Genomic DNA, 18130 nt, shown 5'->3' with positions numbered 1-18130 from the left:
GGAAGGAGAGAAGATATTGGGAGCAGAGGAGGGACTGAGGGGGGAGTCAATCAGGATGTAAAATGAATAAATAAAATATAAATATAAATACAAACTAAAAAGTTATATTGAAAAAATTTTAAAGAGATTTTAAAAATTAAAGTCCATGCTATTTAGAAAGTCCAACTAAAATCTCTAGAGGAAATAAGATAGAAATCACTCAGTGCTTTTAGTTGGGCAGAAACCCACATATATTAATGAGGAGGAGGGGAGACAGACATGGGACCATGGAAGTAGAAGATCTCTTCTTCTTGGCCAGAGCTGGGGATGTCCTTGAAAGTGACCAGGCCAGAATCCATGGATGGTAAGAAGGGAGTTCAGGGTCCTGATTTCTCTTCCCCTAAATTAGAACCACTGTCTCAAACCCCTGTGTGTGGGAGGCTGTGATCTACAGAGCTCTCCTTTTCTGAGCCACTTTGGAACTGGATCTCTATATTTCCATGGTGGAAATGGATTATATTCATTCTCCAATTTCAGTTCATCCCCTAAATTATTTTAGAGTTATATCTATACTGTAGTGATCTCAGAGGCTGTGGAGGGTGTGTATCAGGTAGCTGTGGACAAGTCTCTCATGCAAATATTTTTCTGGTTAAAAGAACATAATTACCTCGAATCCTGACACTCATGAGGCAGAGAAGACAAATTTCTATGAGTTGGGGGCAAGCCAGTTTGACAGTTCATTTCGTGCCAGCAATGGCTCTACAGTGAGTGATACTGTCTCAAAAACACAAAACAGAACAAGAAGAATGGACTGTACCTCTGGCCCTGGGTGGAGACATACATCCTACATCAGTGATTAAAATGATAATTATTATTCTTTCCTCCCCTGAGAGTCAGTCTGGCGTGCCTTGTCAATCAATCACTTGGCCAGGAGACTGCCCCTGGGCGGCTAAAGCCATGCCAAGAAGATAAGAAGATGCGTATCCTCAGTGAGATACTGTGTGTATCCTGCTCTGTTGTGCATTTCTCTTGCAACCGCTTGCAGTTGACCCACCAGGACCAGAGCCATCTTGAGTGGGAGTTTGTTCCTGCTTACAAGTGCATTCCATCAGGGAGAGACCCAGGCAGGGACCTGAGGCAGGAGTCAGGACAGAGTCCCAGAGGGATGCTGCTTTCAGGCTTATTCCTAGTGACATGCTCAGCTTTACCATACAACCTAGGCTACCTGCACAGGGGTGGCATGGGACACGGTGAGCTGGTCCCCGACCCATCAATGATACTCAAGAAAAATGTCCAATCTGACACTTTATCAGTTGGGCTTTTCTTTTACTGATGACTGTAGCATGGGTCGAGTTGTTAAAACACTAGCCAGCGAAGTCAGGCAGCACTGGGTAGCTTCAGCCATGCAGGCTGCCTTTTATTATTATTATTATTATTGTTGTTGTTGTTGTTGTTGTTGTTGTTATCTCTTTTGTAGTCTGGACACTGAGAAAAGCCCCAGCATGCTTTCTCCTCTGCCTGGGCTGTCTCACCTAGTCTCTGAATGTACTCCCAACCCCCACTTCTTTCTGCCCTGTGACTACGTATAAACAGCAGGGCTTTCTCTCTTCTTTTTGCCTTACTCTTCCTCCTCTGGGCAGCTGCCAAGATCTACAACTTGCTTGTCTCCCCTTCTTCCCTTAAGACTCTAGTAAAATTCTTCTCAAGCTCCCTTTGGAGACCGTTTCTAAGTTACTTCATTAACAGGAATAAGAACCTAAACAGAACACCCCTGCAGGTCACACTGGACTCTAAGACTGGGATGTTAGAAAAGCCATCAGCTCTTACGCATGCCTGGGACAGGCCAGCCGTCTTTAAGCAACTAGGAGATTGCAAGTGGGTCTTCGGGAGTTCAGGACCCTTTTCTTCTTTTGATTTATTTATTTGTTTGTTTGTTTTTTATTGAATAGTTTATTTACATTTCAAATGTTACCTCCTTTCCCAGTTTCCCCTCCCATCCCCCCTCTCCCTGCTTCTATGAGGATGCTCCCCCCTCCCACCTGCCCACTCCCACCTCACCACCCTGGCGTTCCCTTACACTGGGGAAATGAGCCTTCACAGGACCAAGGGCTTTTTCCCCTATTGATGCCAGATAATGCCATCCTATTACACACGCAGCCCCTCCATGTGCACTCTTTGGTTGGTGGTTTAGTCCCTGGGAGCTCTGGGGGTCTGGTTGGTTGATAATGTTGTTCTTATGAAGTTGCAAGTCCCTTCATCTCCTCAGTCCCTTTTCAAGGTCCCTGTGTTCAGTCTAATGATTGGCTGCAAGCATCCTCATCTGAATCAGTAAGGCTCTGGTAGAGCCTCTGAGGAGGCATCCATATCAAACTCCCGTCAGCAAGCACTTCTTGGCATCAGCAATGGTGACTGGGTTTGGTGACTACATATGGGATGGGTCCCCAGGTGGGCAGTCTCTGAGTGACCTCCTTCAGTCTCTGCTCCACACTTGGTCTCTCGGCCCTTCCTTAACACTTTCTTTCTGTACACGCAGTGCTATTTGGCTCCCTGTGGATTTTTTTCTCTCCACTGCATCAGCTGTCCTGTCTCCACTAATGAGTTTTAAACTCCCATTTCACGTTCCTCGTGCTTCAGAAGATACTTCTGTTCACATTCTGGAACATACGCTGTGCTAACAAGTGCAACTCTACACTCATGGAATCCTACAAAAAAAGGGAACGGAAAAAACCCACACATCCCCTTCCTCCTTCCAATATCTTTATCATCTAATACGTAGCGCTCCCTCCCTCGTACTCAGAAGCATAAGGTCATCTTCAGCTTGTCCTTCCTTTTAGTTCCACCTCCTGGTACCATAATTGTATCAAATATTTTTAATTTAATTTAATTTTTCTAGCTACTCACTTGACACCCTGCTCATCACTGCCCTTCCGGTCACCCCATCCTATGAATCCTTCCTCTTCCCTTCTCTTCTCTTCTGAGTGGGTGGTGCCACCCTGTGAATCCCCCACCAGCGCTAGGTGCTTCCTCTCCCACTGAGGCCAGACAGGGGAATCCAGCTAGAAAAGCTTATCCCACACATAGACAACAGCTTTTGGGATAAACTCCCTGCTCTAGTTATCGGGGACCCACACAAAGACCAAGCTGCACATCAAAATTGCATCAATTCTAAAATAAATTTTTAAATTATTTTCTGGGCCTTTCAAGTCCCACCCCAAAGCTTGAATCTGAGCTCTCACCAGCTCTGCAACATCTCCCAACTGACCTTGCCTCGGCTAATCATTTCTCTTTCTCTGATAGCACGTTCCTGCTGCTGCCAGAGATGTTCTCCCAGCAGGCAGATCTTATCATTACCAGAATAAAACACAGCCAAGGTCCTGCACATCTGCCCCAGCCCGGTCTTCTAATCTTTCTCTAGACTCAGCCTGTACATTTCCACATAGGCCCTTTTCAACCACACCCACAGACTGGCCCCTGAAGCATCTATAGACTCACAACCCTCTCATATGCAATTCAGACAGCTGGATGTTCTTGCTTCCAATATTTGCTCAAGAAACCATTTCTTGGATGCTGGAGAAATGGCTCAGAGCACTGAACACTGACCACTCTTTCAGAGGTCCTGAGTTCAGTTCCCTGCATCCATACTGTGGTCCATGACCATCTAAAATGGGATCTGATGCCCTTTCCCGGTGTGTAGATGTGTGCATGCAGATAGAGCACTCATATACATTAGATAAATAAATCTTTAAACGAATCGTGCCTTTCTCTTTAGTATTTTCAGAGGATAGTTTCACTATGTGACCTTTCGAGGATAGTTTGACCAGGATGACCTTGAGCTCACTGTGTACCCCAGGCTGGCCTTGACTCAATTCTGTGCTGTAGAGGGGCCCTGATTTTGTGGTCCCTAGCCATAGGTTCCTATGTTGGGATGGGCTCTGTGTGCATGAGCGGATTGAACTTAGAGAATCTCCTGGATCCCAGCATTCATAATTCCCTCATTTCGTTTTCTGTTCACCTGAAATATTTTGTCTCTACCCTGTAAACCGCTGCAAATGATAGGACAGGTAAACATGGACTCCCAGGGCCTGTACTGATGACATGCCCACATGGCCACATCGCCACCACTGGGAAGCTTGGTGAAAACACAAAACCTCAGAACTAAAGTTAGGGAAGTATCTGTCAATCACAAGATGACCAGATGGTTTGCGTCTACGTGCAGGTCTGAGAAACACTGATGCTTCTGTCTGGCCAGTAACCCTTTGGAAGATCTTACTTGTTGTTAATGCTGTGTTCCCCACCCCCACAACAATTAGACTGGCCTACAAGGTTTTCATGTTAGACAACGGTGTGTTGAATGAAGTGTGAGTACTTAGTGTAAGTTACAGTGTACTCGTGCCTGACTGTAGTGGTACTTCCTTTGCTAGGGGACTGATTTTTAAATTGGGTTTTACTACTTTTGTACTTGACATGCCTGTTTTTGTTTGTTTGTTTGTTTGTTTGTTTGTTTGTTTTTGACAGACACCCCTTATACTAAATTCCACAAATCTAGTATAAATTTTAGTAAAAGTGGGTTTTAGTGTATAATTAACACTGCAACATTTCACTTAACCAAATACTATTCTTTCCTGCTCTATTTGAAGTTACTTTGCATGGCTTCTTTTAAAGGCAATAAGTAAAACTTCATCATATCTGCTTCAACATGGTCCCATAGTTCACTGGAGACTCTCAGTACTCTGAAAGGGGAGGAGGGGGCATTGATTCCAACTTTTCTCCAGGAATTATTCCATATTGATTCAGTACAGGTGAGAAGTAAGGCTTGAGAAAATATAATACAAAACCTGACCAAAAGCTCAAGTGTGTTTCAGTGGCTTATTATCAAATGCTATAAGAATTATGGGGTGACTAACATCTCCTATCCAGACACATTTATTTCTAACAGTCTTTGGAGGTTTAACTTAACCAATCATAATTTTCCTGTGAGGTTTATGAAGGAAAGTTCTATCCTTTATTTACAAATCAAGTAATAAATAACCTAATAAGCGAACTCAAGGTCATTTCAGAAAGGTTAGGAGAGGCACAAGTCTGAGCAATAAAATGCAGCATTTGGGGAAATGTTAGGATTAAACGAGTTCCTATTTGGTGTAGCTAGACTCCTATCTTTGGTTTTGATAAGGTTTTTCTTCTTCTTCTTCTTCTTCTTCTTCTTCTTCTTCTTCTTCTTCTTCTTCTTCTTCTTCTTCTTCTTCTTCTTCTTCTTCTTCTTCTTCTTCTTCTTTTTCTTCTTCTTCTTCTTCTTCTTCTTCTTCTTCTTCTTCTTCTTCTTCTTCTTCTTCTTCTTCTTCTTCTTCTTCTTCTTCTTTTGCATATACAAGTGGATACAGACAGACAGAAAATTTAGATCTAAGTGATGAACATTAAGTAAATGAAACAGGACAGCATCTTCTCAGCCTATCATTGAGGCCTCTGGAAAAAGACACAAGTGAATCATGAAATATCCAGTATATATTCTGCTCTGACTCTTCTCCGTCCCCTCCCACACCTTCAGATAACCACTGTCCCATAGTAAGAAGAAGCTCAAGAGCCATTCAGTGAGGGGGGGAGGGCAATTTAAGAAAGTTCAGGGACCTCAGCTAAAAATGTATCCTTAAACTCGGGGCAGCAACCTTCTCTCATGGGCGTGACAATAAATTCACTCACACAGGTAACACTGCAGGTGCTGAAACATGATAGAGAAAAGTACATTTTCCTGAGTCAGTAACAGTGGATCTCAAGTGATAGGTGCAGCCTGGGCTTTCTCCCAAGACTCTTGGTGCCCCAAACTGATATGTTAAACCAGGAGGGAGGTGGGGAGCCCATTTTCAAGGCCTAAGACAAGTTTCACGCACTTCGAATTTTTTTCTTCTGAAACTGGCGATGCTCCCAGAAGCCAAGAGTATATCAGAAGTGTCTCCTGAGGGTCATAATTCTGTCATCTTTGAGATGAAGAATATTCAGCCCAACATAAAACTATGGCAAGCAGTGTTAAAGTGGACGGTTCCTACACATCTGAGGAGCATATTTTACCAGAACTTTGCTGGGTCATAGCATCACGTGAGCTCATTGGCTTTCTACCTTTATCGAGATGCTTAGATCCTAACACGCTCTTTTCCCCTCTAAGAATTCATTACAAAAAAATCCCTGCAGCAATCTCTTGTTATGAGTTGTCCCTATTTAAAATTACCTTTCTGTTTTATTAATGCTTAATTTTAGTAGTCATGCATAAATTTTACAACTGCTTGATTAACTTCTACCGTATTGTTTTCCCTAGAATACCTTGCTTTGCTTCAAAAGTATAAGTATTTTAAATCTTATATGTTGCTCAGATTGTTTTCTTTAAAAGAGTTTCTATAAGTAATGTATAAAAACTTCTTTTCTTGAAATCCCCGTCAACCTTAGGATGGCGGCATTGTGGCAGAGGCATCCAGTACCGGGACCAGTGACAGACGGACATGTGCTGTTGGGGATTGAGAGAGTCTGACATTGAGCTGTAGACCCCAAGGGGGCGATGGCATATAGAACTAAGTACAGAAACAAGTCAGACAGGAACAGCAGGCATTGCTGGCAATGCCCACCCTGTGTCACACATGTTCAGGCAAGGCACCAGATAAACAATGCCTTTCTGACAGGCACCTCCTGTTGGCCTCTCAAAATTCTACCTATAAAAGGCAGGTCATGATTTAACATTATTTCAGGATTACGTTCAGTAAGTGGGTTATTGAACTTTCAAAATAGGAAAAAGAATATTGATGGAGTGTCAAGATGAGCAAAAAGGAGGGTCCGGATATGTGTTTTGGAGAATACCTATATCTGGGGGAAGAACACAGGAAGAGGGTGTTTAAAAGATGGAGGAGGCCTTTGGGACTCTTCTTAGTGGTGTCCAGTTTCTCCAAGGAAATGCTCCTTTGCTGAGGACTGAGAGCTACAGTTACTCATGGGATAAGGGCAAGCACGTGGAATGCAGTTTGGGATGATATTGGCTTAGGAAAATGACAGTAGTAGATTTTTCTCTAAGATCCCTGACCCCACTAGCCACAGTTTATCCTGCCAGGTGGTATCCCTTTCCTGCTTAATGGGTTTTAGTCCAACAAGACAGATGCTGGTTACTGCCAAGACAGAAGAGCCAATACTGCACTTTGACACATGTGCAACAGAACCTCTACATCTAAGTAAGGTCCAGGGAACACCATCTGAAGTGTGGGCTGAAGGGCTGTAAGACCCAGAAGACAAGTCCACCGTGGGATTGTGTCTTTTGGGTACAACAGGGAAGCCATGCCCATTGTATCTTAACAATGTGGCTGCCTAGACAAGACACAAACAATAATAACACCAACTTCCCAGCGTGGGTAAGAGAAGCTCTCGTGGGGTGTCGAGCCTAGATAAAGAGCCACAGGCAAACTGTGGGGGCTGAGAGAGACACCCAATGTCTCCACATGTGAGACCCTATTTGCTTTCCCAATACCAAGTAGTCAGCCATAAAAACATATACATATAAGCAACACTAAAAATTAGAAGACAGAAAGCTAAGACAGCATGCACAGTTCAAAGGCAAAAGGATTAATAACATGTCTAATCAATAGCTCCTCCCACGGCCAAGTTGGCTTTCAATTTATCAGTGTTCACTAGATCTGACAGTTATATTTAGGATGAGATTAAGAGAACTGAGAAATTATCTTAGTAAATTTGCATCAATGTTTAATGTTGTAACTTTAAAATGACTATGTAACTTTCAACAAACACTGATATCATGCACTCAATTCTGTCCTTACACACAAAATAACTCACTCATAAAGGCAGTATCTGGATTTTGTATCAAAAGGAGGTTTTATTTGTTTGTTTTGTTTTGTTTTCTGGTTTTGTTTTTTTTGGGGGGATTGAAAGGGTGCTTTCAGGAAGCAGGTGTGATAAAAGACAGGAGCTGGGCTTGAGTAGAACATCCTTTGCCCACAACTCTGTTTCCTTAACTGTATGCTACACACTCACACACACACACACACACACACACACACACACACATGGGTGAGGGGGGAAGGGAGAGGAGGAGAGGTGAGAAGGGAAGGGGACGGAAGGGACAGGGAGGGAGGGAGGGAAGAAGAGAGAGAGAGAGAGAGAGAGAGAGAGAGAGAGAGAGAGAGAGCTCCTCATCAAGAGATGCTGAAACTTTTGAAAGGATTACAGGGGGGCAATGATCTTAATTTATTTGAAAAAAATGGGAGACTCAAACAATCCTTTGAGGCAGATTCAACACAGCCTTATGAGACTGAGATTAGAAAGTAAAAGCTGTAGATTAACAGATAGATTCAGGAATATGGTGTGAGGTTGCCAAACTCCTAAACTGGAATAAAAAATTGTCCAAGTATTTCAGGCATCTAATCGCTAATGAAGTGATTAGTGAATCCTCATTAGTAAAATGGGCCCCCAGTCTTCAGAGTCCCAGCCTCCCTCTCAGTGTACAAACACTGCCTTAGAAGCTCCCAGACAAGTTTGCTTTTCTTTCTGGGAGTCTTTCCTCAATCTAAATATAGCACAAATACTTATTTTTGCAAATCACATCTGGCAGTTAAAGCAGTTTAGTCTAGGACAAAACAAAAAAAAAAAAAATCGAATTCATTGTTTGTAAATCTTCCATCCTAAAGCTACAAAGGAAAGAATAATGCCTTGAAACAAATTATTCATAAAGACCTCAATGTTGCATCTTTTATTTTAAAAAAAAAGTTATAAGTTGAGAAAAAGTACATTGAACAAAATAGTTGAGAGAAGATATCTTCAAAGTATTATTAAATAGTTCCCAGCTTTGGAAAACTCATATACCCAATCTGGTTCCTATGAAGATCAAACATGTACAAAGAAGCTGGGCTTGAGGGAGAAACGCTACGATTTCAGTAAACATCTGGTTGCTGTTTTCTTTTCAAGAATGAATTCACTTAAGGAAGCAGTTTAGTTCTGACCCATGCTTTTGAGAGAGAGACAGAGAGAGCACACAAGAGAGCGCCATGGACACTGGCTTTCTGTTTCCTTTAGACTAGGAAGGGGAGAGGAAACATCATCGAACAGGAGGTCACTCCAAACTCAACTTTTATACATAAGGAAGAATCTTGCAAAGTTAAAGTAAATTGAACTTGGGTATAAACAACCCAGTGCAGCTAAGGCTACATAAACAATGCCTTGTGCTCCACTGTGCCAATTAAAGGAGCAAATTCTGTTTGGTTGTAAATACATCAGTATTTCCATAAGCACAGAGAAAAATAACAATAAACCTGGGCACACAATTACTGGGTGTCATAATACAATAAAATAGAACGGTGCAGCTTTAAAAGTTTCTTTGATTCGATTTCTTACTTTTTTTTTAAGCCCTGGTTTGATTAGTTAAAGTTCAGAAGCACTTCCGACACTACCCTGAGCCCATTACTCACATAATAAAAAGCGCATGAGAGATGGGCTCTGGGTGAAACACCGACCTCAAAACACAGTGCGCCCTTTAAAATGTGACCTTTGCTCTTCTGTCTTCCTGCTAAATAGTCACACAGCAAATTAAAGCCAGGAGAGCAGCGAGGTGCTGGTCAGCGGGGGAGGGAGAGGAAAAGGAACGAGAAAGTTCATTAGAGTCAAGTTTTCAGTTTTTAGTGGACGTGCCTGCAGTACATATGTACAAACAGCCAAAGGAGACCAGCTCCAGGGCCAGACTAGTGATTTTCCATGGTGTGTGTGTGTGTGTGTGTGTGTGTGTGTGTTGTGTGTGTGTGTGTGATTGTATCATAAGCTGAGAGGTGGTCACTTACTAGTCTTCCTATACAATGCAGTAACTAGTCCTCAACTGTATCAGACTTGCTTCTCTCCCACCCAAACTTTCTGATGGGAAGAGATGGACTTTTCCATTAGGACAATTCTGACTAGGTTGTGTGTGCGCACCCTTAGCCTAGAGTCAGGACGAACAAGCCTTGCTTGAAATCCTCTTGTTAAAAATGGGGATGCAAAAATATTGGCTCAGCTATACGAGGGTCTCTCAGAGTTTTTGCAATAGGAATGCACTAGTTGTTTCTTTTTTTTTTTTTTTTTTTTTTTTTTTTAATTTTCTGATTCTTGCCACAGTCTGATTTCTGCTACAGCTGGAGAAATATATCTTCTTCAAAGATCTGTAAATAATTCTGACTCGACAAAAAATATATTCTGTCAGAGTTTTCTGAGCATATTATTTGGAGCCTACCCTGAAAGCAGGCCAATAATTCTGAGAAAATATCTTTTCTCCTTTAGGCCCTACCCCATTCTGTGAACTAAGAATTCCATCTTCTGAACAGCGTCTGGATGTTATGAAAATGAGGATATTGATGGTGCTTTTTTTTTTAATTTATTTATTTAGTTTTTTTTTTCTTGCATGGAGAATACATCATGAGAACCCTAGCTCATAAGATATATCTTGCAACAAAAAAAAAAAAAAAAAAAAAAAGGAAGAAGAAGAAGAAGAAGAAGAAGAAGAAGAAGAAGAAGAAGAAGAAGAAGAAGAAGAAGAAGACAAAATGACAGAGTGGGGGATGTAGCTCCGTGGTAGAGCAGTTGCCTAGCAAACACAAGGACCTGGGTTTGGTCCTCAGCTCCAGGGAGACACTTACACAGATAAAAATATATAAAACAGACCAAACATATTATGTGAAAGGAAGGTATTAGAATGCAAAATGAAGCATTTGCATTCTTCTTTTAACATTACAACTGCCAAGAATAATACCGAGGACATAGACAGGCCCTGAGGACAATATGGAATCATTCTTGCTGCTTTCTAGGTTCACAAAATCCAACAACAACAAAACAAATATCTCTCTTTCACATTCTCTTCACGGAGAAACATTTTTACTACCTCACTACCTCTCTGCCCAGCTTTACAGATTTGTGGCATTCGGAGAATGAACCGTCACGCCTAAGAACGTGGCCTCTCCAAATCTGCACACCCTTCTCTGACTTTTCTGCCTGGGTTTCTAGTGTCCATTTACCTGTGCAAAGAGGAGAGTGCCGGCGTCTAAGCATGTTTGAACTCATCTGGCCTCTTCTCAAAGCAACAGGCAAAGAGGAGAAGAGATCCTTGAAAGTGCCCCCAGACCCACGCACAAAGAACGCAGTGGTTTGTTCTTAAAGTTTCTAATCTGAACTTAGATGATGTAAAGTCCAGGCTCCATGGGGGCCCTTGTTACATTTGTGCTGTTCTTGCCATGACACCAGATTAGTTCATAGGGAGAACATCAGTGCCTTCCTAACAGTGAGACTAAAGAGCTGAGCCAAGTGTGTAAGCACAAGCCTGTAGTACAGGGAAACTGAAGTAGGCATGTGCACTTGAGATTAGCCTGGGTTACATGCTGAGTTCCAGGCCAACCTGGGCTATCTACAAAAGTTCTATTTCAAAAAAAAAAAAAATCAAAATAAATGTTTACAAACTAAATCGTAAGATGAGTTTTGTGAGACAGTCAGTCTTGAAGCCTAAAGAGTGAAGGACTTTTAAGTCTATGCTTCTTTCTATACAATAAACACTAATGTCTCTATTGCAGGATGATTTTAAGTGATCATCAGAAAAGCATGTTTCTGGATTTGGGAAGTTTCCAGACTGTACATAAGTTTCGGATATTCTAAGACAACATGTCTAAAGTTCATGTTTCCAACCCAGACTAACTCAGGAGAACATGTAGGTTAATATCTTCCAATTTAAAAGACATCTAGACTGTTCAATTTACCCTTGGTACAGGGAAGGCAGTAGGTTTTTTTTTCTTTACTATAGTTTTGGTATTAAGTAATGACTGTATCTCTCACTCCATAAAGTAAGTCTTTTATCATATTCTCCAAGATCACATTTGGGCAAATGACATTAAGAAACAAGAGGCTGTCTTGGAGCCTTGTTTAAAGGATGATTCTTCAGAACATGATAGGCAAGTTTAATACAAATGCTGAGCAGGACTTATAATAGGAGGCCCTGCCTCTCATGTCAACTGTTTCAGTGAAGCCTGTTTACATGGGGTACTCCGGCCTCTTCGGGAGGGCTCTGTAAGAACAGACAAATGAGATTTGTTTTTCAATGGAAATGTTTGTCCAGTCCTGAGCCTACTGCATTACTTACTGTTATGTATATTTCCCTTTTAAAGTATATATGTACACACACACACACACACACACATACACACACTCTTACACCTATACACTCACACACACACATTCACACACATGCACACACACACTCACACACACACTCACACACACATACATGCACACACATACACACACATTCACACACACACACACACATTCTTACACATATACACTCACACACACTCACACACATTCACACACATGCACACACACTCACACATACACACACTCACACACACATGCACACACATACACACACATTCACACACACACTCACACACACACACGCACACTCACACACACTCACACACATTCACACACATGCACACACACATACTCACACATACACACATACACTCACACACACATACATGCACACACATACACACACATTCACACACACACACACACACTCATACACATACACACACACTAGTGGGTCCTGTGTGAGGCTGAAGAGTACCACCTGTTCCTTTTTTCTGCAAACTTTCAGCCGTTGCTCTAGATCTGTGGAGATTGCACAGCAAAGCTTAGCTTACACTATTGTTTCAAAGACAAAATATGCAATGTAGGTCCTAATTTTATCTCTCCATTTTGGTAGTTGGCTTATTATATGCTTTATTGCAAGCCAAAGAATTCTTCCTGAATGAGGTTTGCTACAGTTTACAAAAAAATCGGATCATTTCAAACCCAGGTTCCAATTGTCAGCTTATTATTGGGTCAAGTCACATCCGTTTATCCATCTAGATACATAAGTCAAAATAACTTTTCCATAAGGGGGCAACCGTATGAATTTTAGGGTATAGGACAATACAACATCCACAGAAGCTAACCAAGCCCTTGTAGCTAAGCACATCGTGAGAACAAAGGAGTGTGATTGTGTTCCAATAAAGCTTTATTTGCACAAACAAGCAATGGGCCAGATTTGGCCAACCTTGGCAAGTACAGCCTATTACTTTTTTTTTTTTTTTTTTTTTAGAAAGCATTCCATAAAAGCCCCTCAAGTAAGAAAACACTAATATTTTCAAATTTTGTGGCTTTGAGACGAGGTTTAGACTCTAACACAGAATGTGAGAAGGTATGATGTATTTGAAAGTTGATAGCTCTTCGAGCACACGTAAATAATCCTGATCCAGTATAAAAACTACTGAGTCAGAGTCTCTTGGGGCACATTTATTTAAACTTCTCCTTTTTGATAAACTTCTGTGTTTTATATCAAACATCTACTCTTCTTTAGACCACTGTGCACTAACTTGCTGATTTATTACATGGCACCTGAGTGGCAGGAGAGAGGGTATCTTTCCCTTAGAGAATTATATGTTCCCCCGAATGCAAGGACATACGGTCTATTTATCAACAGCAAGGCCGTGAAAGTATGTTTTCCACCTGTGACATTTCATAGACTCAGCTCTGAAAGGACTATTGTCCTTGTGCTGGTCTCACAGTGTAATGAATAAGTGGTAACTGTATAAGTGACAATAAATAAATGGATGATAACTGTATAAGTGACAATGGATAAATGAACACGTCAGTTAACCTATAATCAGTGACACAGCACCACAGCTTTCTCAGATTCAATCCTGAAAACTGCTGTTCCTTGAGCTTATCCTCTGCCCCTTGGATCAATGTCCCTAACCTGGCTGCACGTGGATGTGTTCTTAGCATGTACAATTCAGGATCCACCCCAGAAGTTTGAACGAGATACGATGTGGGCGGGATTTGATTTGCTGCTTCTCAAACAGGGCTGGAGAAAGCGATTAAACCCCTTCACACATTACTTAGAGGTGAATATTACAGCTACCTTTAACAGAGATCCGAGCAGAAATGACTTACACTCATATAGTCCCAGCTTCTAGTCTTTCCCAAGGGACTCATCAATTTCTCATAGGCCCCTAGGATGGAATTAACCGCTAGGGAAGGAGAATCCATAACATTCGTATCCTAGTTTACCCCCTGATACTGCCAGCTCTTTCACATGGCATTTATTTAACGGAATTAAATATATATATATATAAAGAACTAAATGAAACACAAAGCTCATGGGTAAGAGAGATGGCTCAGTGGTTAAGAATTTGTAAGGATTAGAGCTGTGGCCCCAGCACACATATGAAGCTCACAACTGTCTGTAACTCCAGTTCCAGGGAATCTGTCACATCTGGCCTATCAGGCCAACACTCACACAAGCAACACACAACCACAAATACAGGCAAAATACATACACACATAAAATACAATGAAATTTAAAACAAAGTTAAAAAAAACTATCAGAAGTTACTTTACTAGTACGGAGTACATCCTAGAGTAGCATGTGGCCCAGGACCCTTTTATGTATTTTTTCCTTTTATTATTTTTCATCATCCTGTAAAGGCTTTTAAAAATGAGTCTGAGTTGTAAAGGGGCCACCATTTCCTTGAATGAGGGCACAAAAAGAGAGCTCAGTAGGGTGATTGGGGCAGAGCTAGGGCAGGAGGGGAGGGCAGGTGGGACCAGCATGCTCAGAAAAAGAAGAAAATAGGTCTCACACATATCTCCTTTTGCCCACAAATGCACAGTTCTGTGCCTCTGCTGCACGGACATACTCTGGTTTTAATGTCCTATTTCATACTGTGGGTTAGTCCCAGGAAGAAAGTTCAAAGGCATGCAGGACAGGGCTGGGCTCCTGGCCCTTCGGAGACCTTTGCACTTCCAAGCTACTCAGCCTCGGGGCCTGTACACACACACACACACACACAACTTCCTGCTCAGCTCATCATCCACAGGAGGTAAAATAACATGGCACTAAAATGTGTCCCAGCAAAGGAAACACGAGAATCTTGTTCCAAAGAGGCATTTTGGTAAACGCAGCCGACAGGTTAAGTCGGGGCTCATATAAAATAAGTTGTCATCTCCCTTTTAATCCCACATACGGTATGTTAGGTGAGAGCCACAGGGTTGTTTTATTTTAGGTATTCTCTGCTCCGTGCTTCCCAGTGGGGGGGGGGGAATATTAAAAACCAGAATCAATTTTCATACTTCACATATTGCAAAATTGACTCTATTGCAGGTGGCAAGAGGCCACAGAGTAAAGGAATGCAAAACTTAGCTGAGGAGATGTCTCTGGAGCTGGGGGACTGTGGGGAGGGGAGTTGAGTCAGCTCCCACAGGATGAGTGCTGGTGACATTACCCTTGCCCCATCACCAGGCCTACAGCTCCTCTGGCTGCCACATTCTGTTGCTTCTGCTGCCTTTGCACTTGAGTCCCACTTGGAAGCTGCACTGGCTCCCACCCACGCTCTCCACCTCGGGGCCTATCCAAGCGTATTCTGATGAGGTTTTAATGATGTCACTTCCAAACCTACAACTGCAGCTTGTTCCCTCGTAATAGAACTGAACCAGGCAAAACTCAAAAAGGTCAGCAACTTTGTATCTTAGCTCTCCTCAGCATCCCAGGGCCGACATATTCCTTTACGGTTTTCTTATTTCTACACAGAGGTGCACTGGCTTGGATTTCTAAGCCACTCTTAAAAGACAGTATGTTGCGTGCTCAGAGGCCTGTCTTACAAACAATATTCTCAACACTGAAAGACTGTCTTTTTTCTCATCAAGCGGATCTTCAAGGGTTCTAGTCCCTGAGACATTTCACAGGCCAAGTGCGAAGGGTGAACAAGGTCAAGTACCATCCATCTTTCTCAGAAACGTCTTGTCAACTCCGTTTCGTCCCCTAAGCCAGGATAGGAACACCTCACTTCCTGAGGAACCAGCACCCTGCAAGAATATTTGGGTACCGAATTCTCTACCAAAGGAAGCTACCATGGGAAACAGCAGTTAATTCAAATGATCTCTTTTGCCTTTCTTGTGGAAAGAAAAAAAAAAGAAAAGAAAATAGAGAAGAGCACACAGCCTCTCTATATTTAGCATCTACTCCCACAAATTCTACTGTGACGATTCTTTTTTTTTTTTTTTAAATTGGTCACACATGCATTGTAAGTGAAGAGTTCTCTCTGTCATCGTTCCCTGAACAGAGCCCTATGTGTAACAACTGTGTGTTATATTTTATTACATGAGGTATCATAAATGATCTGGAAGCGATTCAAAATGTGTGGGAGGGTTATTTGCAAAGACAACCCTATTTCACAGAGGAGATCTGGGTATCTTCAGGGAGCGCTGGAACCAAGTCTCTGTGGACACTGAGGGATGGCTATGGTGTGTCATTACGGAAAGGGAAGTGTGGTGGCCTCTGCTGCATGCACCGTCTGCATTAGTGTAGCTCCCATGAGTTCGGTGCCGGATAATGAGCCACAAGAGACCAAGGCAGCAGACGGCCAAAGAAGAAGAAGAAGACAGGTAATTAGAGCAGGACTTGGGGCCTCCCTTCCATCCATCCCATTATGGGCCATTTCTTCCTGGAAAGACACTGTTTCCTGTCTTGGAATGTGAAGAGAATTCGTGTTGCTCAGTCTTGGTGAGGCGGCAGCAGATGTTAGATAAGATACTAGTATAGAGTTTACCCTGGCACCTGCCGGGGTTCAGCTGCTGGAGAGCTGCCCGCTGTTTGTCTTCTGCCCGCTCAACCTTCTTCATCCACTAATTTCCCTTCAAATAATTTATTTAACAATGCGTCTCTTAATTTTCTCTCCCAATGACAGGAATGAATATACTTGATGACTAACGGCCTGCATAAAAAAAATGTCCTCACCACCATCACATTCAGAACCATCTGCGAGTTCCATTTCAACTGGCTGTGCAAAAAACAATTTCCAGCACATTCTACTTGCAGTCAAATGAAGTGGCAATTTTCATAAAATACGGAGCAGTTGGGTGCTAGGCAGAATATGTATTCACACTCATAAACATAAACATTTTTAATGTAGCATTTAAATATGGGCTATGTGGCTCGAAAATGTCACAGAAATACAAACAGAATAATTTCAAGAATAAAGAGATCTAAGCAAAGAAGATGGAGAAAGGGGTAATAAAAAGAGGCACAGAAACCAAGTGTGTGATATGGGATATTTGATCACGGATAAAAATCTTGCTTTGTGAAACAGTCTGAGAGGAAGGAAATGAGCAAATATACTCTAGGACCCGTCTATGTGTCGAGTAACGTTGAGTTACTTATTATTCTGACCTTGGTCCAGCGGCTCCGGACCCGGACCACCACCACGTCTTCCCTCCACAGTGACCACACTGTAGCCATGCTGAGCAAGAAGGTGCTGGTGTGTCTGAAGCTCTGCCGGACTGTAGGAAGGAGGCCCGTGGAGGATGGCCCTTCTGCCGTGGCTGCCGAAGTGTCTCTCGACCAGTTCTTCGATCTGAGATAAGAAAACAGGCATAAAAATCCAAGGTGAGAAAGCAGCGCATTTCCACTGCAGGACACCATCACCACACTCCTTCCGTCTCCTCTAGGGACGACAAGGATGGTGGCAATTGCAGGCAGGCGCTGAAGGTGAACTGAACGCCTCTCGCTGGTATTCGAGGACGGATGTTTGAAAACACGGAGCTCCTTGGGGGGAAACTGCAGCCTGGAAAGACAGGGAAGCTGCAAAGCTAAATTAACAGTAATGACTGTCATCAAACGAGTCCCAACCACGTTACCTTTTAATCACAACCTGGCAAATACCACAGAGGACTCGGAGAGAACAGGGCCCGTGCTGGGGACACTGTGGATTAGAGGCAAAGCCGAGTGTCAGCGTTTTTATCTGTTTGGGTCCTGTATCTATCTGTTTACCTATGACCAGCTAGTTCATGCCTCTGCTACCACGCCTTCCCGGAAATGAGGGGCTGAACTCCAAACAGAAAGCCAAACGTAAGTTGACTTTTGTCTTGGATTCTGTTCCACTGATGACAAAAATGGCCAGTACTCTGTTGCTTTTCCTCAATTAGGACAGAACAAGGTTGGTGGCATCCAGGAAGAGTCTGACATGGGAACCGACAAGAGCTGCTGAGACGTAGTCAGGGCTCTTCTCGGAGTAGCTTGTCACTTCCACAAACACACACTCCTTTTTTTTTTTTTTTC

The 18130-nt window shown here is 42.5% G+C and overlaps 1 protein-coding gene across 5 annotated transcripts in view; it reads right to left on the bottom strand.

The window, feature by feature from the left end:
• Window positions 1-18130, bottom strand: part of CPED1 (cadherin like and PC-esterase domain containing 1) — a 288777-nt gene that overhangs the window by 238763 nt on the left and 31884 nt on the right. For all 5 annotated transcript variants that reach the window (XM_080936442.1, XM_080936443.1, XM_080936441.1 and 2 more), the window contains exon 2: window positions 17243-17426. In XM_080936442.1, the coding sequence (XP_080792568.1) occupies window positions 17243-17426 (184 nt within the window). The remainder of the gene's footprint in view (window positions 1-17242; window positions 17427-18130) is intronic.

Source organism: Micromys minutus (genome assembly GCF_963924665.1).
Source record: "Micromys minutus genome assembly, chromosome: 23".
Taxonomy (NCBI): Eukaryota; Metazoa; Chordata; class Mammalia; order Rodentia; family Muridae; genus Micromys; species Micromys minutus.
The sequence above is the reverse complement of the archived record's forward strand: the minus strand, read 5'-3'. Positions and strand labels throughout refer to the sequence as shown.